This window comes from Hyla sarda, chromosome 1 (genome assembly GCF_029499605.1).
Source record: "Hyla sarda isolate aHylSar1 chromosome 1, aHylSar1.hap1, whole genome shotgun sequence".
In the NCBI taxonomy this organism is placed as follows: Eukaryota; Metazoa; Chordata; class Amphibia; order Anura; family Hylidae; genus Hyla; species Hyla sarda.
This window is the reverse complement of record NC_079189.1, coordinates 201,315,599-201,341,405: the sequence shown is the minus strand read 5'-3', so window position 1 is coordinate 201,341,405 and position 25,807 is coordinate 201,315,599. Positions and strand designations below refer to the sequence as shown.

Below are 25,807 nucleotides of genomic sequence, written 5' to 3'. Positions count from 1 at the left end.
CACTTATTCCCAATCCTGTGGATAGGGGATAAGTTATACATAATCACATCCTTTTAAAATGTTACCATAGGCAACATCTGCATGATCTATATATGCTCTCCCGTTGTTTGCATAGAGATTCTCTGGTTTCCTTGCACACATTAAAAATATATAGATAACCTCATTTTGAGTCTGGATGGAGACAGTATCCAATATGAATGAAGACAATGTCTGTACAGTGAATATGTCAGAGCTATGTAAAGAAATAAAATAGAAAAAATGAATAATATACTACAGGTGACATTTGAAAGGGGTTATCCAGCTTTCCAAAATTGATGACCTATGTGGAGTATATTAGATTAGCCAGGTTCAGACTCCTGGCACCCCTGCTTATCATTTGTTTAAAGGGGACCAATGTAATGTCAGCAGAGGGCTGACATGTCTGCCATGGACTTATAATAATGATAGCCATAATATGCTGTACTATATAAGTAGCACATTCCCTTTACAAACTACAAGATGTCCCATAAAAAGAAAAAGAAACAAAAAAACAACTTCAACAGGGCAAACAAACAAACCCATTATTGCCCTTGGAATGTAGAAATGTTCATTTTTGTGCACTCCCCCACGTAAAATAAATAAATAAATAAAAATAATGCTCAGACCCTCATTAGGTTATGTTGAAAGACAAATAAAAATGTTACAGCTTTCAAAATGTAGAGATAAAACAATGAATAAAACGACTATGTCCATAAGGGGTTAAGGAAAATGCCTTTCACTTAAATTGGACTGACATAACAGTAATTTAGAATAACTCCTGGCAAAGACACAAAGCACAAAAGGATTTCATAGTAGGAAACAAAATACAGAGATTAATTAAGATCTATGGCATTAGCGGAGAATAAACAAGGCATGCAGCTAGTGTTTATCAGTCATGCAGTCATGTCCTTACTTTGCATACATAATCCATCAGTGCAGTTCTTTGACTGTAATACAGGGCCCTCACAGTCTTTTCCTCCATTTCTTGGCGGAGGGTTGGCACAATCTCTGCGGCGCCAATGTGTGCACTCTGTCCCACAAGTTGACCATTTGCTCCATGCCGTCCATTCACCATCCTCTGAAGGAAAAAGGAAATAAAGAGAAAAGTTATGATAAGGCATACATGTGTGCTGTTCAAAATGATCAGGAAAATGCCTTATGATATGTTTTTAATCTTATGGATTAGCTGCATCATATTCAGGCTACTCATTATTACCACTACAAGTCCAAGCAAGCCTGTGTCTGCGTCACCTCTGTGGATGTTGGCTATCTGTGAGAACTGTTATACTGCCTTCTTTAGGAAAGTTCCAGTTGCATCAAAACCTGCTTTGGACTCTCATTTAGTATATGCCGTTTCTGGGTAGGTTCTCGGCGGTGCCCTACACCATACAACCACATCCTGGCGTCACGAACACTAGGGGTTAACAACATCTTGCCCCCGGGGTTAATATCATCTGGCCCCACCACCTACACCGCTACACCCTGTGGTCCCGCCATATACCGTGGGTCACCACAACAGTATCAAAATATGATTGCAATGTGTTGCACAAATCTGTAAAGTTTTGAGTATGAGAGAAGCATACATAAACGGTGTATAGAGTGTAAGTGAGCAACAAGAAAAGTATATCATTGTACACATAAGATTGGCATATGAGGCTATATTCACACAGGGGGAGATTTATCAAAAACTGTGCAAAGAAAGAGTGGTGCAGTTGGCCATGGCAACCAATCAGATCACTTATGTCACGATTCGGCTCACAGGTTGTGGATCCGCTGTGTCAGCGAGGGATTGGCGTGGACCGTGCTGGTGGACCGGTTCTAAGAGGCTACTGGTTTTCACCAGAGCCCGCCGCAAAGCGGGATGGTCTTGCTGCGGCAGTAGCAACCAGGTCGTATCCACTAGCAACGGCTCAACCTCCCTGACTGCTGAGAAGGCGTGGGACAGAAGGACTAGGCAGAGGCAAGGTCAGACATAGTAGAAGGTCGGGGGCAGGCGGCAAGGTTCGTAGTCAAGATGGATAGCAGGAGTTCAGGTAACACAGGCTTTGGACACACTAAACGCTTTCACTGGCACAAGGCAACAAGATCAGGCAAGGGAGTGCAGGGGCAGTGATCAGATATAGTCTGGGAGCAGATGGAAGCCAATTAAGCTAATTGGGCCAGGCACCAATCATTGGTGCACTGGCCCTTTAAGTCTCAGAGAGCTGGCGCGCGCGCGCCCTAGAGAGCGGAGCCGCGCGCGCCAGCACATGACAGCAGAGGACCGAAACGGGTAAGTGACCTGGGATGCGACTCGCGAGCGGGCGCGTCCCGCTCTGCGAATCGCATCCCCGACGGCCATGTCAGTGCAGCGCTCCCGGTCAGCGGGACTGACCGGGGCGCTGCAGGGAGAGAGACGCCGTGAGCGCTCCGGGGAGGAGCGGGGACCCGGAGCGCTAGGCGTAACAACTTAATTCATTTTTCACAGGTCTCTTTAACCCCTTAATTGGGCACTGTCAGTTACAAAAACTTTTGATATGTTGTAAAGAATGCGAAACCAATAGGTTTTTTAACCCCTTAAGGACGCAGGACGTAAATGTACGTCCTGGTGCGGTGGTACTTAACGCACCAGGACGTACATTTACGTCCTAAGCATAACCGCGGGCATCGGAGCGATGCCCGTGTCATGCGCGGCTGATCCCGGCTGCTGATCGCAGCCAGGGACCCGCCGGCAATGGCCGACGCCCGCGATCTCGCGGGCGTCCGCCATTAACCCCTCAGGTGCCGAGATCAATACAGATCCCGGCATCTGCGGCAGTGCGCGATTTGAATGAATGATCGGATCGCCCGCAGCGCTGCTGCGGGGATCCGATCATTCATAACGCCGCACGGAGGTCCCCTCACCTTCCTCCGTGCGGCTCCCGGCGTCTCCTGCTCTGGTCTGTGATCGAGCAGACCAGAGCAGAAGATAACCGAAAACACTGATCTGTTCTATGTCCTATACATAGAGCAGATCAGTATTAGCAATCATGGTATTGCTATGAATAGTCCCCTATGGGGACTATTCAAGTGTAAAAAAAATAAAAAAAAAATGTAAAAGTAAAAAAAAAGTGAAAAATCCCCTCCCCCAATAAAAAAGTAAAACGTCCGTTTTTTCCTATTTTACCCCCAAAAAGCGTAAATTTTTTTTTTATAGACATATTTAGTATCGCCGCGTGCGTAAATGTCCGAACTATTAAAATAAAATGTTAATGATCCCGTACGGTTAACGGCGTGAACGAAAAAAAAAAAGTCCAAAATTCCTACTTTTTTAATACATTTTATTTAAAAAAAATTATAAAAAATGTATTAAAAGTTTTTTATATGCAAATGTGGTCTCAAAAAAAAGTAAAGATCATGGCGCAAAAAATGAGCCCCCATACCGCCACTTATACGGAAAAATAAAAAAGTTATAGGTCATCAAAATAAAGGGATTATAAACGTACTAATTTGGTTAAAAAGTTTGTGATTTTTTTTAAGCGCAACAATAATATAAAAGTATGTAATAATGGGTATCATTTTAATCGTATTGACCCTCAGAATAAAGAACACACGTCATTTTTACCATAAATTGTACGGCGTGAAAACGAAACCTTCCAAAATTAGCAAAATTGCGTTTTTCGTTTTAATTTCCCCACAAAAATAGTGTTTTTTGGTTGTGCCATACATTTTATGATATAATGAGTGATTTCATTACAAAGGACAACTGGTCGCGCAAAAAACAAGCCCTCATACTAGTCTGTGGATGAAAATATAAAAGTTATGATTTTTAGAAGGCGAGGAGGAAAAAATGAAAACGTAAAAATTAAATTGTCTGAGTCCTTAAGGCCAAAATGGGCTTAAGGGGTTAACTGCTTTCATTAGAAAATTTTCAGTATTTCATATTGAAAAAGCCAATCAAACAACTGCCCCCCCCCCGACCGTTGGACACATACTAGTCCTGCTGTGTCCATGCATCATCACCTATGTCATGGACACACCTCCTTGATTGACAGCTTTGAGCTCAGGGCTCACAGCTGGAGGAAAAATCCTCCCACTGTCAGCTTGTGTCCCACTACTGTCAGTGAGGACAAGCTGGGAGTTGTAGTTTTGCTAATGCTAGGGGAGATGCATTGCACAGTGAGGCCACGCCCCCTCCCTTTGAGAGGAATTCACACTAGCGAGCTAAATTAAAAGTGTAATAAATAAAGGTGCTAGACACATAAAAATTTGATGTACATGGCCAGGATTAGGTACTGAGTAATATATTTAAAAATATTTTTTTTGTTGGATCTGACGGGTATGCTTTAAGGACCAGGCCAATTTTATTTTTGATTTTTTGTTTTTTTCCTCCTCGTCTTCTAAAAATCATAACTCTTTTATGTTTCTATCCACAGACCCATATGAGGGCTTGTTTTTTGCATCATCAATTTTGTTTTGTAATGACATCACTTATTTTACCACAAAATGTACGGCACAACCAAAAAAATTTTATTTACGTGGGAAAATTGAAAAGAAAACCACAATTTAGCTAATTTTAAAAGGTTTTCTTTTCATGCTGTACACTTTACAGTAAAAAATTATGTTTTTTTTTATTCTGTGGGTCAATACGATTAAAAGTATACCCATGGTATATGTCTCTTTATAATTGTACCGCTTTAAAAAAAATCGCAAACTGTTTAATCAAAATTAGTATGTTTGAAATTTCCCTATTTTGACCACCATATAACTTTCATTTTTTTCTGTATACAGGGCTGTATGCAGCGATACTAATAATTTTTTTAACGCTTTTTTGGGGGGTAAAATGGGAAAAACAGATGATTTAAATTTTTATTGGGGAGGGGATTTTTCAAATTTTTTTTACTTTACTTTTTTTTTTTTTTTTACATCTTTTTTACTTTGTTTTACATTTTAATAGTCCCCATTGGGAATTATTTATAGCAATCATTTAAATGCTAATACTGTTCAGTGCTATGCATAGGGCATAGCACTGATCAGCGTTATCGATGATCTTCTGCTCTGGTCTGCTCCATCTCAGACCAGAGAAGAAGACCCCAGGAGACAGATGGAGGCAGGTGAGGGGACCTCCGCCCGCCATTATGGATGATCGGCTCTCCTCGTGGCAGCGCTGCGGGCAATCCTATCATCCATTTAAAGTACCGCACTGCCACAGATACCGTGATCTGTATTGATCACGGCATCTGAGGGGTTAATGGCAGACATCATCGCAATGGCGGATTCCGCCATTACCGAAGGGGTCCCTGGCTGCTGATAGCAGCCGGGACCTGCCACGCATGACGCGAGTACTTGTTCGGTGCTCGAGATCATGGCAGAGCGTAAATGTACGTCATGGTGCTTTAAGTACCACTTCATCATGACGTACATTTACTTCCATTATCGTTAAGGAGTTAAACATAAAAGAAGCGATCTGATTGGTTGCCATGGGCAACAACACCACTCTTCCTCTGCACAGTTTTTGATAGATCTCCCCCACAGTGTTTTTTCAGATGTATTTCATTTGTAAAATATGCTTCTGCAAAATTCTGTCCGCATTTTTAAGAAGATCATGCTCTATGTAATTTTATGTAAAAGTGGTTGTCTGTGCACACAATATGTAAAAATATGTCCACATTTTTTCGGCCTCGTAAATAAGTGACATGTCACTTAAAAGTTATGTTGAGTGAAATAAAAATTTTCCCCTATCCAAGAGGTTGGACCTCCTGCAATCTCCCATAAGGGGCCATGACTTGCGTAAATTACATTTCGCACACAGCACGTCGGCTGGTCGTAACACATCCCCTCCATTCATCTCTATTGGAAAGGCAGAGACAAAGCCTTCATGTGTCTCCTCCTCTCCCATAGAGATAAATAGAGGGGTCATGTTTTGACCAGCTGACGTGCTGGGTACAAAACGCGCATTAGCAGACCCGAGCCGAGGCCGAGCAGATAGGGGATACATTTTTTTTTTTTTTTTGATGGACATCTTTATTTTGGTGGCTCAAAAAAAATATTTTTCACATAGATAACCACTTTTACATAGACTGCGAACACAATTTTGCAGAAGCATTTTTTACAAATCAAAAAATGCCGGAAAAAAACACATTGTTTGAACATAGCCAAAGAATGAGCAGGTTAACTAGTCATGATCTCATGTTATGAATAGGAGCTTTTTGGTGGAAAAAGAGTTAAAAGAGGTTAGTTTGTGTTATTCTAACTTTGTAATTTGCATCTGGTCTATTCTCCTCAATGCACCATGTCAGGTATTGCAGATTAGCTCCTTCAGACTTTACAGTTACACTACTACTTACTTCTCATTATCAGTCAAGGTCCCATTTATAAGACCACATTGACCACAGAGTGGTGATATGGTTGTTCAATATTTAAAAATACATAAACCGATGTCAAGTTATTACCTGGGCAGAGGGTAGTGCAACTTATCTTCTGGACACTTTGGCCATCACAGACAGATCCTCCATTGAGTGGAGCAGGATTGGTGCACATCCTTGTACGCTTCTGGAAACCTTTCCCACATCGATTACTGCATGCAGACCACTCTGTCCATGTGGACCAACCACCATTTACTAGAAAGAAACAAATTATAACAATCAACTACATAATATCAATTAATGGCACAGTAATTCCCAACTTCTCTTATTAGACTATATATATGCAACAGGTTGAGGGTATTTATACAGATTATGGAACTATGAGGTGACTTTATAGTAGGGTGTTCATTATTCTTTATAATACACCACTCAGCAGCAGATCCTTCAGTTAGTATGGCATTCTTTTAAAAAGACGGTTTGCATCAACTGAGGTGTGTATAATGTGTGGTAATGTAGCACCTATGTCATGGCAGCATAATAGTCAAATTCTAAGATCAGAATGTACTGTTTATACAAACATTAATATTTTATATATTATGAATATACTAATTGTTATAAAATAACCTTAATAAACTAAAAACAAAAACAACAACAACACTACTATTAATAATTATCCCCTTGTGACACATCAATAATTAAAGCTAAATAGTGTATAAACAGATTAATTAGTACTTCTATTTAAGCTGGGTTCGCACATTGTAAAATCACAATAAAAAAATGGCCCTAAAATATAAAAAAATAAATACAAATATTTATTTCTAATATCAGCATGTTCTCTATAAAAGTCTATGGAAAAGTGAAGATTAGTGCACATACTTCCATATAGGAGAAAATAGAGAGTACGGAACTGCCACGTACCTTAATCTTATTGCTGGCTATTGTAGTGCGAATCTGGTTTACACCTGGGCACTGTAGAGGGTATTGATTATCCGTGCTCTATCCTCGGAACATAAAGATATAGTAATCCAATGGTAAGAAGAAATTTGAGGAGGCTGTTTCTCGCTCACATGCGCTTAATCATGGCCAATCAATTGGCCATGATTAAGCGCATGTGAGCGAGAAACGGCCCGTAGGCCATTGTTGTGTCCATGAGTTGATGGAATAAACTTCGAGTAACTGCAATTCCAGTGCCTCCTCAAATTTCTTCTTACCATTGAATCAGTGCACATACAGTTTAAAAAGATGGCTGTAATTCCAATGTTGGATTGACTAGCTTACACTGATGGCTCATTTTCCATAGACTTTCACTAAGCAATAACATTAAAAATGTATCTGTAGTTTACTCCTATTCTATCGCCATATTTTTCTTATGTTTTTAGGATTGTGAACCCAGTCTTATGGTAGCTGCACATCATTGACATATTTTGGCTCGGTATGTCGGCCTATGGTAGGGAATATTCACAGGGGGCATGCTCTGTGTGAGAAAATATTTTGTTCATAAAGGAACCCTAGTGGATTATCCTAAATATTTATGAATCCCAAAGTTACATGCTGCCCTCCACTGCTTACTATTTCTACAGATATTCTAAATAGCTCACACAGTGTCTAGACGCTAGGTATTCTTTATAGAGAATGGATCAATGTCTCACCATATACAATTACAGTTGCTGTAGTACTTCTTCTTTTGGCTACAATATTTTTGGCAACACACGTATAATTGGCAGTGTCTGAAAGCCTTGCTTGTTTGATGATAAGGTTATGATCAATTGTGATGTAGAAATTCCGATCTTCTACAGGATCAATGATATCCTCATTTTTCAACCATTCCACCTATAAAAGAATGCATTTTGAATATATTATTGCCTACTTGGCATTTCCATCCAAACTTATCCTAGGAAATGAAACAGTTCTATAGCACATTTTTCACTTTGCAAGAATATTGTATTTTGGAAACAATTTAATGATCACTGTGCATGTAATTGCGGAGCTGAACAGCTCTCGGCTCGTACGGTGGCCAAGAGTGCACTGGTGAGCAAAAATCCATAAATGACTTCTTCAGTCTTGTCATAAGCCATTAATAATAGCCCAATGTCTTGAAGTAGATTGATACTAGCAGCACAAATAAAAGCAGAACAAATAGATGCAGAGCTCCTGTGTCATAAATAAATACCTCTCCTTACCGTCAATTGGTTAATTTTAGGTATTATCTGCTGAGCTGTGCGACAGATCAGCCACTATCCGGAAAGGTTCTATCTATGTAAATTGTATCCTAAATAGAATGTTTTAGCATTAGCAATAGATGAAACTATTAATCTAAAGTGCGAGAGAAATAAAAACAAGGAGCAGGCGGGATGTTCACCTGTCTAATGAGAACATTCATCCAGGTTTTATTTCTTGTACTTCACAGAGAGTTTTCTTCTCTATTACGTACACTTCAAAGGAAACCACAGGAAAAAATATAACATGAGCTCAATTAATTTAATGTGAAAGCAAAGCCTTGTTAATGTAAATCGGGCTCGGCCGTCACCAGAAAGCAGTTCTGTTCAATATGTTGTATATTAAACTAGTATGTAGGGCAGGTTTTCCTCATCACATTTTGGAGATCATTATTTACTTTATTTATTTATTTATTTACTCATTCATTCATTCATATTCAATCAATTATTTATTTTATTAGTTTATTCATTTATCTTTTCAGTGATTCTTTTTCGGAGGGGAGGGAGGGGGAGGGTAATCACACCCACCCACACTTTTGTTGCTGTTTTTCATTCAATTTTTAGCGTCAAAGCCAGAATTGGATCCAAAGGGAAGAGGTATAATCTATCCCTTTATATAAATAGTTCCTTTTGGATCCAATCTAGCTTCATCATTAACTTCTCTATGGAGGTGTCCCCAACAGTTCCAGAATAAAATAAAAATTACAGATATGTTGACTACCATCATAGTTACAAAACACTAAATCAGGGTAGCAGGGTATGCCTGGTATATGGCATATGCGTGTTTAATGGTGGTAACCCTCACATTGAGTTAGAAAACTAACTTTGAACAAATAAAGAAGAAGAGGATATTTAAAAGAATAAAAACTACCACAAGAGGGGCAAAGGTTTATGCAGTAATATGAGGAAGTATTACTTTACTGAGAGAGTATTAGATGCATGGAATAGCCTTTCTGCAGAAGTGGTCGCTGCAAATACAGTGTTTATGAATGCATGGCATAGGTATAAGGCTATCCTTCATATAAGATAGGGCCAGGAACTTTTCATAGTATTTAGAATATTGGGCAGACGAGATAGGCCAAATGGTTTCTATCTGCCGACACATTCTATGTTTTCAGGTAATAATATAAAAACCTTAAGAGATATAAAAAAAAAAAAATATTGATAAAGTCTCTATATGAAAGCATGCAATGCTGCTTCATCATAACTGAATACATCGACACAATAGTCCAGACTTACTAAAAACGTATCATTCTAAAACAGTACAAACTCATAATAAATGTGGTGCAAGTCATTCCAGAATTCCAGCACGTTTGGTGGTAATTCCGTCCCATTGTGGTCATGATATCATCAATAGGTCATGATCGGGTCAGTATGTAACAGGACAAAGAAACATAACTTTTCTATTGTGAATATAAGCAGTTCACTAAGAAATGCCAAATAAGTTTTGTATAAGTAGCTTTCTAGGGTAGATCAGAGACCAGTGTCACCAATGATAGTTATGCTATAGGTAGTTCCATTGTTGCTCTAATGATATGTGGTTAGTATGCATCTTATGACAATATATTGGCCTCCTCTTATATTTAGTAATGGCAGAAGTAAAGCATTCAGAGCCATTGTACTGTGTGGCATATCTCTGCTCAGGGGTAATAGTGGTGACATTTCTCCTTTAATGTATTGTTCCTTTTAATATTGCACTGTTATTAGAAAGAGATAAAAGTCCAATCAAATCCTTAACAAGAGAAGACATTCTCATTAAATCCATCAAAATATGTGGGAGGAACAGTACCCAGTGTGTATCTCTGGCACATAATGGGTACAGAAGCACAAATTTCACACAGTGGTTCCAAGTACATTTGTCTGCATTCACCTCCTTCCTCCATTCAGAGACAGATGTGTTATGTCTAATTATTCCTTGATTGGTATCAAGAGATGAATCTCCATAATTGGTGCATTTGTTCCAATTAACAAAGGAAAACTGCCACATGCCACGAAAATGAAGTGTTACATAAGCACATGTAGTTACGAGGAGAAAGAACGGACGCTAACTGTCTACGCTGGGCCCAGGTAGCCCTAGGACATGAACAAACACTGCATTGGAACACAAGGAAAAAAACAGAGAGAAAATTCAATTCAGAGCAGAATTTCATTACATAAATAACAGCGAACAGAATCCATTAATCAAAGAAGTGATTATATGAATGAGAAGAGCTATAGCCCAGCAATTATCAGATGTAAACTCTGCCACGCCAAGCTAATGTCATCTTGAAGTTGAGCACTTTTGGCAGACACCCCGTGTTTAGAAACAGAGACCTGTAGGATTTCTACGAGCAATTACACTTTCATTTTCTACATTAATGTTAATTGAGACAGTTCTTCATGTGATACAGAAATGCCACTTGTCTCCACACTATGCTGTCTGTGTATCCAGTCTTCAATTTTACCAATAAAGTTATTGAAAAGCAGCCAGGTTCAAATTCAATCAAACCCAAATTTCATTAGTTGGTATCGGGCAGGCACTAACTAACTTCAGTGCTGGGAAGACGTGTCTTATTTATTTGGATGTCATCGCAAGGTGTTCTAATCTAGATTTTTTCTCTTGCCAAGTTAAGAAAAAAAAAATATAGAGCCAACCGTGTGAGGTACCGTAGAAGCAAAAACAGCATAAGGCAAATAAGTTCACTGACAGATTAATACAGTGCTGGCACTCTGCCAAGAAACTCGAAGCCTATCTATGCTGAATTTACCAGGAAGTCAATGGCAAAGTATATGAAGACAGATTACGTTATATTCTCTTCGAATATACTACATGAATAAACAATACTGAGCCGCATTTACATAAACAAATAATTCCTCAACTTCTGAGGTAGCGTCTGTCGGTATTTTCTCAAACACAAAGCAGAATTAGCGTTTTTTTTTCCTCTTTGAGATCACACTCCATAGGAACAATGTGATCTATTCCATATCCATTATCACTTGTTAACAGTCACTTTAATATCCTTTACTAAGTGATAATGGCATCAACACTAAAGAAGATATGTCTGGAGTATGAATTATTTGGGCTGCACATGCTTTTGGTTGCAGGAAAAACATTATAAAGTGGACTGTGTCGTCCGTCAGACAGAATTCCCACCCAATAATGCACATGCATTTATTAAGTGACAGATTCTTGAAGTGGTATTTGAATGTGTTTGGAATTATTGCAAAACTGTTTAAAGAAGATAGTGTTAATTCAAGTCTGGTATCTGCACTGTGGCCTTCAACATAGAAATGTCCCAGATCCATAAATTATAGTTTGCAAATAAGTGGAATATATTAACTAACTTGCATTAATGCTTCTCCAATGGCATTCGCTTTTTGGTGTAAGATCACCAGATTTGATGACATTTTTGCCCCTGGCGGCAAGTCAGTTTCATTGCTTATAAGTGTAAGCGAATGTGCCGGTACTTTCTAAAGTAAAAATGGAAGTGTAAAGATCTTAGTGACTTTGACAAACTGTAATGGTTAGAATACTGGGTCAGAACTTGTCAAAAGCAGCAGGTCTTGTGGGGTGCTCCTAGTATATAGATGTGACCTAGAATGGACACTGGTAAAACAGGACATAGTTGTCCAAGGGTTACTGATTCTAATAGGGAGTGAAGGCTAGCTTGTCTAAGCTTACAGAAAAGCTACTGTACTCCAAATTGCTGAAAAAGTTACTCTTGGCTACGATATACACGTATCAGAACCTTTATTATGGGCTGTGTAGCCACCGAATGGTCAGGATGCCCATGCTGACATCTGTCCACATCAACAAGATTTGACATCTGTCCACCTCAACAAGATCTGCCAATGTCTTGGTACCAGATTCAAGTGGGCCAGACTCTAGTGGAAAAAATGCCTCAATGGGTAAGAGCTATTTTGGATGAAATAAGGCTGACCAAAAGAAATAGGTGGTTTTCAAGTTATGTCTGCTTGGCTGTGTATGGAGAAAGCAGCTGCAATTTATCAAAGATGTATATAAGCCCTTATCCAATAAATGCCCCGAAACTGGTTTCCCCATAACATTGTACAAGTTCTTCATGAATTCTTATATTCTGCAGCTGAACAAACTGTATCTACTACATCACCCCTAGATTCCTACAGGTTCAAGAAATGTATATTTATGAAACTTTTTATTTTAGATCTTTCTTCTTGTGTTTTCAGCTTCACATATCTTCCAGGGAATAACAGTCATAAAATGTAACATCTCATATATGTCACTCGCTTTTCATTAACATTCAAGGCATATAAGCCAACTTTTACACTGCTTTTTTTATCATTGGCTGTCAATCAAGTTGTTAGAATGTGATCCTTATATGTTATCCACAACATTTCTGACATCTTAATATATCTTTGCCTCACCTATCAGACGCTGACAATGCTTAGATGTGCAAAATACAGATTATTTGATGCTAGCTTCTTTACAAAAGCTTGCAGTCTCTACAGGTTCTAAATTTTGCATGTTAAAATATGATCAACCCTTCCAATCGAGTCATATGTGACAAGTATACATGGTGACGGGGATGTGAGTCACCAACTTTGGACTGCATGTTATTTCGATAACAACTTCCAAGCTGTTGCACATGTCACCAACACTAAATAATGATTACAACCTACTCAACATAAAATAGTCGACAGGAAGCAGCAGACCTGCAAAGTGGCACATAGCCAGCTTTTAGCCCTTGTATGGTGGCCATCTCAGCTGGCATCACAGCCTAATAGTATAGTGGTTATTCACAGGTTTCTGACTTATATGCATGCCCAACATACATTTATGACAAATCATGTCATATAGTGTGACTTTTGTCACGTATCAAATGTCAGATTTGGGTGCTTTTTAGTTTTGTTATATTTAATGTACTATGTGGGGATATTATTTAGCTATTATAGAGATGTATTCTTCCGTTTTTTCTTTTCTTCCTTATGGCTCAGTAAATGTGCCACCAGATGACTAGTTTACCAGGAAAACAAGATACTCTGTCTGGAAAGTCTTCAGTCCTTTTTACTTTTATTACATTTTGTCATGTTGAGGCCTTGTGCTAAAATGAAAAATAAAAACAATCCCCACCCCCTGTACTCAATCTCCTATTATAACAACTTGAAAACACAATTTTAGAAACTGTTGCAAACTTTTTAAGAAGTAAAAACTGAAAATCATAAGTATTTAGACCCTTTGCTGACACCTGATATTTAGCTCTGGCTCCTCCCATTTCTCTTGATCATCTCGTAGATGTTCCTACACCTTGACTGGAGTCACCTGTGGTAAATTCAGATGATTGGACAGGATTTGGAAAGACACCAACCTTTTTCTCTCTCTCTTTCTGTGTGTATATATATATATATATATATATATAGAGAGAGAGAGAGAGAGAGAGAGAGAGAGAGAGAGAGAGAGAGAGAGAGAGAGAGAGAGAGCAAAAACTAAACCACGGGAAGGAAAGAACTGCCTGTAGAGCTCATTGTGTGGATTGTGTGGAGGCACAGATCTGGAGAAGGGTGCAAATAATGTTATGCGGCACTGAAAGTTTCCAAGAGCACAGTGGCCTCCATAATTCTTAAATCGAAGAAGTTTGGAACAACCAGGACTCTACCTAGTGCTGGACGCCCCCTTAAACTAAGTGATCTGGGGAGAAAGGCCTTGGTAAGAGCGATGACCAGGAGCCCAATGGTCTCTCTGATTGAGCTCCTGAGATTCTTTGTGCAGATGGGGTCAACCATCACTGCAGCACTCCACCAAACGGGGCTTTATGGCAGAGTGGCTAAAAAGAATCCTCTCCTCACTAAAAGACACCTTAAAGTTTGCCTGGAGGTTGCAAAAACAGACAAACAAACAAAAGCCTAAAGAGCTCTAAGACCAAACTTTTTCACCTCAATTCTAACTGTCATGTCTGAAGGATACCAGGCACTGCTTAAAACCTGCCCAATACCATCCCTACAGTGAAGCATGATGGTAACAGCATCATTGTATGAGGGTATTTTTTTGCATCTGGGACAGGGAGACTGATCAGGGTTGAGGGAAAGCTAAATGGAGCAAAGTACAGAGATATTCTTAATAAAAGCTTTAGCTGGCCACCGAAAGTCCCCATCCAACCTGAGAATGAGCAAATCTACACAGGACTGGAGGCTGTAATCGCTGCCAAAGGCTCTTCAACTAAGTACTGAGTATAGAGTTTAAATACTTATGTCAATGCATCATTTTAGTTTTTACTTTTTAACAAATTAGCAAATATTTTTAAATATTTTTTTCAGGTATTGAGTGCAGGATGATGGAGAAAACTTTATTTATTTATGTATTTTATGTTAGCATGCAACATAACAAAATGTGTAAGGGTCTGAGGACTTTCCGAATACATTGTCAATGCTATCTGTGTCTATGTGTGTCCACCCAGTGGCTGTGATGTGTACTGCAGGCTGTTGAGCATTTTGCTAGCATGTCACGTTATTGTATTGGATTTGTGTCATGACAAAGTGGAATCCTTAAAATGTCCCTGTTACTTGGAAAGACTTTTGCCATGTAGTGTGGTGACCCCGGTATCACCACTCCTATTTTGTATCCCCTGTCTAAAAAACACACTGTATGTAGCAGATCTGTTTTTTATTTTTATTTTGTCTGTACATTTAAAGTTTGTTTAATTTCTCAATATGCATCAATTTTAAATTATTTATCTTATTGAGAAATCACTTCAATCCATGAAAGTGCATTAGTGGCAAGTTAGTGTCCCAAAGTACAGCTCCAAATGGGAGTGTCATCTCCTAGTCTCATTCTACATGATACCAAATAAATAAATGACAATGCCATCAGACTACGTGAAGATGCATAATTTTTTCTTTATCCTCAAGATTGTTAAGCCTTATCATCATTAAACACAAGTAATTTGTATACTTTTTATGCATATTGTAGTCTTTATTATGTATGCTTCCACCTTAAAATAAATGGGATTATACCTTAAAGGGGTATTTCGGGTTTATACATCTTATCCATTATGCAAAGGATAGGGGATAAGATGTATGATCGCAGGGGTCCTGCCGCTGGGTACCCCCTCAATCTCGGTGCAGCCCCCGGCATTCTGTGACAGACGTCACGCCCCCTCCCATAGACATGAATGGAGGGGGCGTGGCACGACATCACTAGAGGATGCAGCGCCTGGCACAGAATGCACCGAGATCGCGGGGGTCCCCAGCGGTGGGACCCTTGTGATCATACATCCTTTGGATAGGGGATAAGATGTAAAAAGCCAGAATACCTCTTTAATATCTCAGCACATGACTGATGGCATAATGATGATGCTCATTTCTTCTCAGCTTCATTCAGAGTCCTATTTGATGAAAATAACATGCTCTTTATAACTCCAATGAAAGATTATGTCAGGGATTAATTCACGGGGGAATTCTTAAGAGACCCAGCAGGAGTTACACCTTTAGGTGATATATACGGCAGACGTTGCAATTAAAAGCCTGCTAAATAGAAGAAAACATAAGCTGTTCTCAATAAACAAATCTAACAGAAGTCATATTAATAATCAATTAGATTGAAGAGCCACCTGACGCTGCCTGTTTGAAGGCGTAACCATCTGCCAATGGCATTTTATACTCCCAATAAAACTGCTACCGGATAAGTACACTCTTGTTGTCCAATTTTCTCTAAAAATACTAAAAAAGCAGACAAGATCCATTTCCTCAGTAATGTTTCCTCAGATGATATAGCTCATTATTTACAGGAAGCATCTTGTAAACTTATTCTTATTAGACTCCAGTGTTTTAGCAGCATAAAAGTTCAAGATTAACTAATAGAACAGCTCTTGGATTATGCCATGTTATATGGTACATACACAATGTTCTGTAAAATGTCCAGTGATTTTGATGACAGAAATAGCATAGTCTTCTGTACTAGCCTTGATGTAAGAAAACTTAACAAAGAGCCAATAGGACCCAATAGGTTTCATTGGTATCCATTGGAAATACTGTAGTTTCTAGGATGTCAGGGCTTTGTCCATTGAGATCCCAAGCCACGATGGTAATACGAGCTGTGTCAGTCATGTATCTTATTATATATACTGGACAAAATAGAGCATATACTATGATACACCATACTGATAATCAAAATTCAACAGAAACATGCAAAATACACAAAATAGGTTCTACAATTTATGTTTCCCCGTAGACCTACACAACGATATTAGGCACATAAGTTATGCTGTAGTTTGAAATAAAGCTTTAGGAATCGCTGCAGCGAGAAAACAGGATTTTTTGAAAATTATTTCCGTAAAACATTTGCTAATAGTGTAAGAGTATTCCTCGTGACTGTGATGGGGCCCATAATAGATTAGATATTCCCTATCCCATACTAAATTTACTGTATATATGGCTAAACTATTACAAAATCACACTATCATTAGCCCCAGGAGTATAATATTGTTTGTGCATAGACTGATAAATATTTATACAGAACCAAAATGTTTGCAAACAACATGGCTTGTCTATGGGTCCTATTAGATGGTCTGAGCTCACACTGTAAATGGGAACCAATCTATTAGATGGGCTATCTTTTACAGAGCCTATTACAAAGCTCAGACATTGGTTGATAATAGCTATTCATCTGACACTTTGCTGCCCTCACTCATTGGCCCTGTGTCCCCTATTACAGGAGTAGAGGTGTGGCCAACAAGCGATTCATTTTTTATGGGTGAAAGCAACCCAATAATGCTACTTTCACACTACCATTGTCACATGGTAGTGTGACGGCCGACGGGGCCTCCGGGGAGGATAACGGGAGAAAAAAATTCTGCTTGTGCCGTCTTTTTCTCCTGCTACTCCCGCTGAAAAACAGTGGTGCCCAATGGACCCCATTGACTATAAATTGGTTCATCGGGCTCCACAACAGCAGTGTGAAAGTAGCCTAAGCTGATCAACAAACAATTTGTAATTCATCAGCTGATGCTAATGCTGTTTGTCACATGTCCCATGTCATAGGGCCCTAAAGCTGCTCATAGACAAAAGATGTGAGATAGCTGACAGGCGTTTGTCCATTTGATTGTCCGAGTGTAAAGTACTAAAGAACTAAATACGTCTGTATGCCACCATAAGGAATCAAAGGAATACAAAGTTACAGTACCAAACTAGATTTTTGTGGGTGCCATATGATAGATCTATGCAATTTCGAGCTTGACTGGAGTCTCATTAGGTTAAAAAAAATTCCAACAAACATTGATCTTTTTTTTACAGTCACTTATTGGTTGATGTACTGAGAAAATGTCAAGATGGACTGCATTACCCAATATTTATCTAAAATATATGTCCAGCTTTATCATGAAAGTGGCAGCTGACAGAACGACTAAAGAGAACACTTAGCAGTTATGCATTGAACATTGAACCGATATGAGATATGTCATTAAGTGATGCGCACACTCCTAAGGTCTTTGTGAGATATTCATATAAGACTTTTTATTTTGTTTAAAACCTATCATGTTCAAATTATTAACTGGGTTGTTCAATATTACAAAATAATAATAATATTATGATTATTAAAAATAACTAAAACCAACTAAGTAAAACCAAAACCACAGTGCCTCCGCTGTTACATTGTCACTTAGCGGAAATGCTGCATTTTCATTACGTACATTGGATTGTACACTATACATGATGCTGCAGCCAATCGCTGGCCTTAGTGGTCAATTTTAGTACATAGAGAAAGAGACCGCTAAGACACCAGGGATTGGCTGCAGCATCACATGCATGATGTAATAGATATCATTGTAGATATCATCAGAGTGGCAGAGAATTTATGGATCAGAATATATATATATATATATATATATATATATATATATATATATATATATATATACTGTATCATAAAGAACGAAAGAAGACATAGCAACTCACCGGGAGATGTAATGTCTTTATTGCGGTAGCCTCGTCGGGACTCACAAGCCAGCGGGATTGTGCGGGTGCAGGTACGGGTGAGGGAGTGGGAGGGTTTAGTTAGACAACAGCTCTGTTTCACGTGCTCTGACGCTTCGACCGGATGAAGCGTCAGAGCACGTGAAACAGAGCTGTTGTCTAACTACACCCTCCCGCTCCCTTACCTGTACCTTCACCCGCACGATCTCGCTGGCTTGTGAGTCCCGACGAGGCTACCGCAATAAAGACATTACATCTCCCGGTGAGTTGCTATGTCTTCTTTCGTTCCTTATGATATCTGTTACTACCTTGCCACAGACGTTTAGCACCACCAGAGACAGGATCGTAGTGTTAACCCCACCAGAGCCGTTTGTCCTAGTGAGTCTGCAGTAGCCTAGCCCTTTGTTTCTTTTCCTATGCACATATATATATATATATATATATATATATATATATATATATATATTTTTTTTTTTTTCTTTCACCCTGGTCTCTGCCTGAAAACAGTTTGTTTGTTTATTTATTTATGCATTTCATTTTTTTTTCAATACTGAACAAGCCCTATAACGTAATGTAAAAATCCAAATCGGATTTTGGCTTAGTGAACCTAAGGTAAGAGAAGTATCAATAACTTTCTTTATGAAAAATATCCTAAAAAATGCTGAAAAAGAGCTCAAATATTCAGTTTACATAGGATTATTTTTAAAGGGGTACTCCGCTGGAATTATTTTTTTTAAATCAACTGGTGCCAGAAAGTGAAACAGATTTGTATATTACTTCTATTTAAAAATCTTATTCCTTCCAGCACTTATCAGCTGATTTAAGCTCCACAGGAAGTTCTTTTCTTTTTTTAATTTCCTTTCTGCCTGACCACAGTGCTCTCTGCTGACATCTTGACCACAGTGCCCTCTGCTGTCACCTCTGTCCATTTTAGGAACTGTCCAGAGTAGGAGCAAATCCCCATAGCAAACTTCTCTTGCTCTGGTCAGTTCGTGACATTTCCAGAGGTGTCAGAAGAGAGCCCTTGTGGTCAGAGAGAAAGGAAATTCAAAAAGAAAAGAACTTCCTCTGTAGTATACAGCATCTGATATGTACTGGAAGGATTAAGATTTTTTAACAGAAGTAATTTACAAATATGTTTAACTTTCTGGCACCTGTTGATTTAAAATAACATGTTTTCCAGTGGAATACCCCTTTAGCTGAACTTATTTCAATATCTGGAAGATATTTAGTGGATTCAGCCCTTCCATATTCCCCTATTCCACTCTATGTTTAAACTAAGATGCCAAAAAGTATGATTTTATTTTTAGAATTAATAATCCCTCTTCCTTCATATAAAAAACGAATGACAAATATCCTCTAAAATCTGAAATATATCAGTATAGATGTATATTAGGAAACTGGAAAAGATATGCAGGAGCTTGGAGAAGAACCATTTTAACAATGCAAGCCTATCCAGAAGCAACTGTTTCTATATTCTGAACTTTTTATATATATTTTTTGACACTAATGGAAATACCATATATTAAGTGAAACATATCGATCTATATCTCTGAAAATATTTTTATTTCAGGTATTTAAAGCTTTCACTCGGAGGAATTAACAACATATTGCTGTCAGGAAAGAAATCATCCTCTGGCATAATTATCGACTTCTGCCAGTTCATGTGCACAGCTGCATATCTACTACAGCTATTGAATAATTCTAGGGTATAAATGTCTGTATACAATACAATTTCATCTGTGTGGAAACTTTCTTCATGTAAAGCATGTTTAAAAACCTTCAATTCGATTAACCACTGTCAAAGCTTCTAAAACAATTTAAAAAAAAAGGGATACAAGGAGACCCTTTCCTATAAAATCTTTTGAAATTATTGTTAGTTTCTGCTTTAGGTTTAAAATTAAGAACTTTCTATATTTGTTTAAAATTAAGAATCTTTAACCTCTTTATACATTTTCCTGAAATCTAAAGGGGTTATCCACCATAAGGTGATTTTAGTACGTACCTGCCAGACAGTAATGGACATGCTTAGGAAGGATCCCCGCTTGTCTTGGGGCTAAATTGCTATGTTATGAGATTACCATAAAGCTGTTGCTATCTTTTTGTGAACTGGCTATTTCCTGTTATAATCCGTTCCCTTAAACTACAAATCATATGACTTCTTGATTATAACTTTGAGGTCACTTTTCTCTATCTCTTTTATAGTGATGTAATGTCTCGTCTGCACTGCAACCTGGGAAAAACCTGAGACAACACTCATTTTGTATGCTGTTAAAAATAAACCTTGGGGTGAAAATCACAGAAGAATTATGAGACCACCATGGAACATAGGTACAGATACTATATCACGAACTACACTAACTTTAGAGCCCCTGTAGCATAATAAAATAAAAATTAAATACTGGAATACCCCTTTAACAGCTTGCATTTGAGAGTTCACTCAACAAAGCCAAAGGCCTTAGATGAACAACCCGTTTATTCCTGGGATAGGGCTGAGTAGCTTATTACCAGTAGATTTCCCTGGCATGAAGTCTTTTGATCTGGTTAAATTATTACTTATGCAAACCGAACAGTCGCAATTTTGACCTGGACTTTGGAAACAGCATTCATCTTGGATATAGGCTTGTAAGAAATAGGGCTTCAAGGATATTTATCCGATTTCAATACTGAGGTAATAATAGCTTTATCCCAGGAGAGGTAGGAAAGTTATTTTGACTGAATTCTTCTGACAAAGTAGTATGGTAAACCAGCAATAGAGCAGCTTGACGTTTCTGTAAAATTTCAAAAGAAATGCCATCTGCTCCTGGAGCTTTATTATTGGGAGTTTGAGTTGAGGAAACTTTGATCTCCTTAAGATCAATTGGTGCTTCCCGTAATTGAACTTCTTCTGGACTCAGAGTTGGAAGTTTAATATTATTCAAGAAAGAGTCCAGTTCTTTTTTCTTAAGACCAACTGGGATTGATAAAGATTTTAATACTCTTTGAAGGTATCATTGATCCTAATAGTATCAGTGATTACTAAGCCCTTGAAATCCAAAACAGAACCAATATAGGAGTTTGGGGCATAAGTTTTTATGAGAGATGAAAGCAATTCCTCTGGTTTACCTAAATATGTGAAATGATTGAAACTCATAAAAAAGCTTTTTCTTTAGCATCTAGTAAATGCCATTCTTTATTATCTAATTCTGCATTTCTCCAGAGATCTTTTGCAACAGATTGGTTCTTACAAATTCAGCCTCATCTAAATGTACTCTTGATTTCAGTACTACAGCAGCCCAAGTAACCTTTGTCATAAAAATACCAACCATGTATACAGGCCTTTAACCTATTAAGGACCAAGAGAGTACCTGTATGTCTTGGGTCCTTTCCCTTTCTATAACGCAGGGCCATGGCGTGGCCCAGCATCATAGCAGGTCAGGCCCGGCCTCTAACAATGGCCGGGAACCATGGCTAATAGTGCGTGGCACTGATCGTGGTACCGCATGCTATTAACCCTTTAGACGCAGTGTTAAAGGTTAATCGCCACATCTAAAATGAAAGTAAACTAATGCCGGTTAGCTCAGGGGGCTGTTTGGGACCGTCGCTGTGAAATTGCGGCATCCAGAACAGCTGTAGGACACGAGGAGGGTCCCCCTTACCTGCCTCCTGGTGTCCAAATGCTGAATGACTGCTCAGTGCCTGAGATCCAGGCATGAGCAGTCAAGCAGCAGAATCATTGATCAATGGTTTCCTATGAGAAACCATTGATCAATGTAAAAGATCAGTGTGTGCAATGTTATAGCCCCCTATGGGAGCTATAACATTGCAAATAAAAAGTGGAAAAAAAAGTTAATAAATATAATTTAACCTCTTCCCTAATAAAAGTTTGAATCACACCCTTTTCCCATTTAAAAAACAAAAAACTGTGTAAATAAAAATAAACACATGTGGTATTGCCATGTGCGTAAATGTCCGAATTATAAAAATATATAATTAATTAAACTGCATGGTCAATGGTGTACGTGTAAAAAAAATTCCAAAGTCCAAAATAGTGTATTTTTGGTCACTTTTTATATAATGAAAAAATGAATAAAAAGCGATCAAACATCCAATCAATACAAAAATGGTACTGCTAAAAACTTCAGGTCACAGTGCAAAAAATGAGCCCTCATACCGCCCCGTAAGCAAAAAAATTAAAAAGTTATAGGGGTCAGAAGATGACAATTTTAACGTATACATTTTTTCTGCATGTAGTTGTGATTTTTTCCAGTACGATTTTTTCAAGTACGACAAAATCAAACCTGCATAAGTAGGGTATCATTTTAATCGTATGGACCTACAGAATAAAGATAAGGTGTCATTTTTACCAAAAAATGTACTGCGTAGAAACGGAGCCTCTCAAATTTACAAAATGTTTTTTTCTTCAGTTTTGTCGCACAATGATTTATTTTTCCATTTCGTGATAGATTTTTTGGTAAAATGACTGTTGTCACTGCAAATTAGAATTGGTGGTTCAAAAATAAGCCATCATATGGATTCTTAGGTGCAAAATTTAAAGAGTTATGATTTTTTAAAGGTAAGGAGGAAAAAAATGAAAGTGCAAAAACAGAAAAACCACTGGTCCAAGGGGTTAAAGCATCCCACAGTATAATAAGAGATGTTGAACCAATATTATCACTAAAAAAGAAGGTATCCTTTTAAAGAGGTTTCTTTTATACCCAATCGACAAGGATTAACTTTAAATAGGCCTTCCTTATTCTTCTTCCACAGTGTATATAGCCTCTTGAACAGTGAAATGGTCACATGGTCATCCATGTATCTCATATTTGCCACCTAGAATGTTCGGGGACATACAAGCATTGCCCATAGCCAAATTATTCCAGATATTGAATAATGCATATTAGGGCAACAGAAACCAAAATGTTACCTTTATTCTTAGTACGCCATGAGTTCAGTCTATTTCAGCTAAAATTCTAGCAAAAGAAACTATTGTTTTTTGTCACTTTCACAATTATTTTTACGAATTACAATATTTAAATTTTTGTGTATTAAAATACTAACTCCTCTTGTAAAAGATGAATAGGGTTTATTTGCCCAAAGTTTATATAGAAGAATATTTGTATATAACAGTTAAGTCAACAAGGCAATTCACAGCTGGATTACAGTTTGCTAAAAACATAAAATAATTCCTCGTTTAATTGTATCCTTTATCCACCGGATATGCTAAAGTATGACCTGCATACTCCTCCTCTTCCTTATAGTAAACTATTTTTTTAAGCGAACTTGTCATTACTTTAATGCTTTCTGAACATGGGACATGAATGGGGGGTCTGGTAGCTTCTTATTGCCCTGCCAACCTCCAAACAGGAACCGACCAACCCAAAACAACCAATACTGCATACCAGTTGACTGCATTATTTTTAAGTATCCCCAACACTCCTTACCCCTCCTCCCAAACACCCTTAAAACAAATGTAAGATCCCATAACCAAAGCCCTAATACAAAGGAAAGAGTATAGATCTTTCACATAGTAAAACAATGTCAAATCACCAACATTTTGCCATCTGCTGGATTTGAGAAAAATACAGTTTTGTCTTCATATACAATATAACCCTTAATTTTGAGGGGTGCAACAAATTGTTCATCAACCTTGCTGCAATCTATGGCTTTGGCAGATTAAAATTATATCATGGAATCAAAGGGTTGTTTTGTAAGAAGCTATTCACCCAATAGACACAAGTCACATGGTTGAGCGAGCATGGCTCATAAGGAGAAGAGATAGCCTGACTTTCACTGATTGTCAACCCTCAGGGCTTACTATGAATAACTACCGAAGATCTTACTTAATTTTTACAACCAAGAGACCCTTAGGGCACAGTGCAAATAAACAGTGTGAGAAATGAACTGCAGTTTCTGCAAATTTGCTTTGTTTGTACCTGAAACCAGGTCTAATTTTAGCATTTTATGCTAGTATGGCTGTTCATCACATACTGTATGTATTATAGTCATTTTCCCTCCTTTACATCCAATGTAATATCAGACATTTTGTCATAAACACAATTCTTCAGCCAATAAATTTGGTGGAATTGTTATTTCATCCTTAAAGCCGACAAGTTATCTGACATCTTTTTTATTTAAATTACCTTACTAACCTTGGCACACTGCATTAGTAAGAAGCAAGTTACGACATTCATATTCATTAGTGTTCTCTCCTTTGTGTTGTTAATAGTATTGAGAAGATTCTACAAGGATGAACCATTAAGCCGCTCTCAAATCTGGATGTTTGATCTTCTGCATGACTTCAAAAGTTGGAGAAAAAAATGAGACTAGCTCTTTTGAAAGTCAAATGTGCATGTATTTTTTAGGTTGCTAAGTGTTAATTGGTGCCCGCTCTAAGCCCTGGTAAAAATGCAATTCTAAGTCAATTAGCTGGCAATCAGGAACCCTTGGTTCTTGACAAAGTGTACTAGTATGTTATAAAGTATTAAAGGAACAATCATTACCACCTCATCTTCTTAAGACGCACTCACCAGCTACCTGGGCTGCCCTGACACCGCAGTCGTAGCCTCGACGACTAATTATCACACTAAAGGAAAATCCTTATCGTTTCTTATTTCCTTATCAAAGAGTTTGGACTTGGAGCTCTCCCTGCAATGTGAATCTGGGACACCTTCATTTAAACAAGGTTCTTTTAGCTTTGCACCTGTAACTTGTACATTGGGGAATTGAAAAGGAAAACAAATGTGACACATTTAGACATTTATTTCTTCTTCAAGTCAATATGGCATCACGGTTTCTGTTATTTATCATGTATTCACACCTTATGGTTCTGCTCTGAAAAGATAAAAGCCTAGACTAAGCTTAGGAAGTTATGCCTGTTCCACTCTGACATTTTGGGTCACATAGTGTCAGTGCCGCAGAGCCATGTGTGGTATTTAAATGACAAAAGAAAATCAGAAGTATCAGGGCACTCAAGGTGTGACGTACATTAACACTATACAGTTTTGAGCTTTTAGGGGCATTAAGATTTATCATTGTGATCATTTTGTTTGGCCGGATCTTTAAAGTGTAAAGAAAACTGATGTAACTAGGCCCATGGCTGGATAGGGATTGTCATCAGAATTCAACTATAGTTATTTCCATTAGTGAGATATAAGCTTTTCTGATAATATGTAAATGAGGCTGAAGTGCCCAGAAGGTGTTCCCCAGCTTGGCAAGAGCCCAGGGTTACTCTATCCATCTCCTCTTCTTTACCACCTCTATGTTTGTCATTAGGGATACGCAAATTGAATACAACGAATACAAATTCGTTACGAATTTCAGTAAAAATTTGCTTAACAACAAATCCGA

The 25,807-nt window shown here is 38.1% G+C and overlaps 1 protein-coding gene across 2 annotated transcripts in view; it reads right to left on the bottom strand.

Annotated features, from left to right (window-relative positions):
• Window positions 1-25,807, bottom strand: part of UNC5C (unc-5 netrin receptor C) — a 390,559-nt gene that overhangs the window by 87,792 nt on the left and 276,960 nt on the right. For both annotated transcript variants that reach the window (XM_056567230.1, XM_056567237.1), the window contains exons 6-8: window positions 7,991-8,171; window positions 6,429-6,596; window positions 932-1,096 (exon numbers count right to left, since the gene is read on the bottom strand). In XM_056567230.1, the coding sequence (XP_056423205.1) occupies window positions 932-1,096; window positions 6,429-6,596; window positions 7,991-8,171 (514 nt within the window). The remainder of the gene's footprint in view (window positions 1-931; window positions 1,097-6,428; window positions 6,597-7,990; window positions 8,172-25,807) is intronic.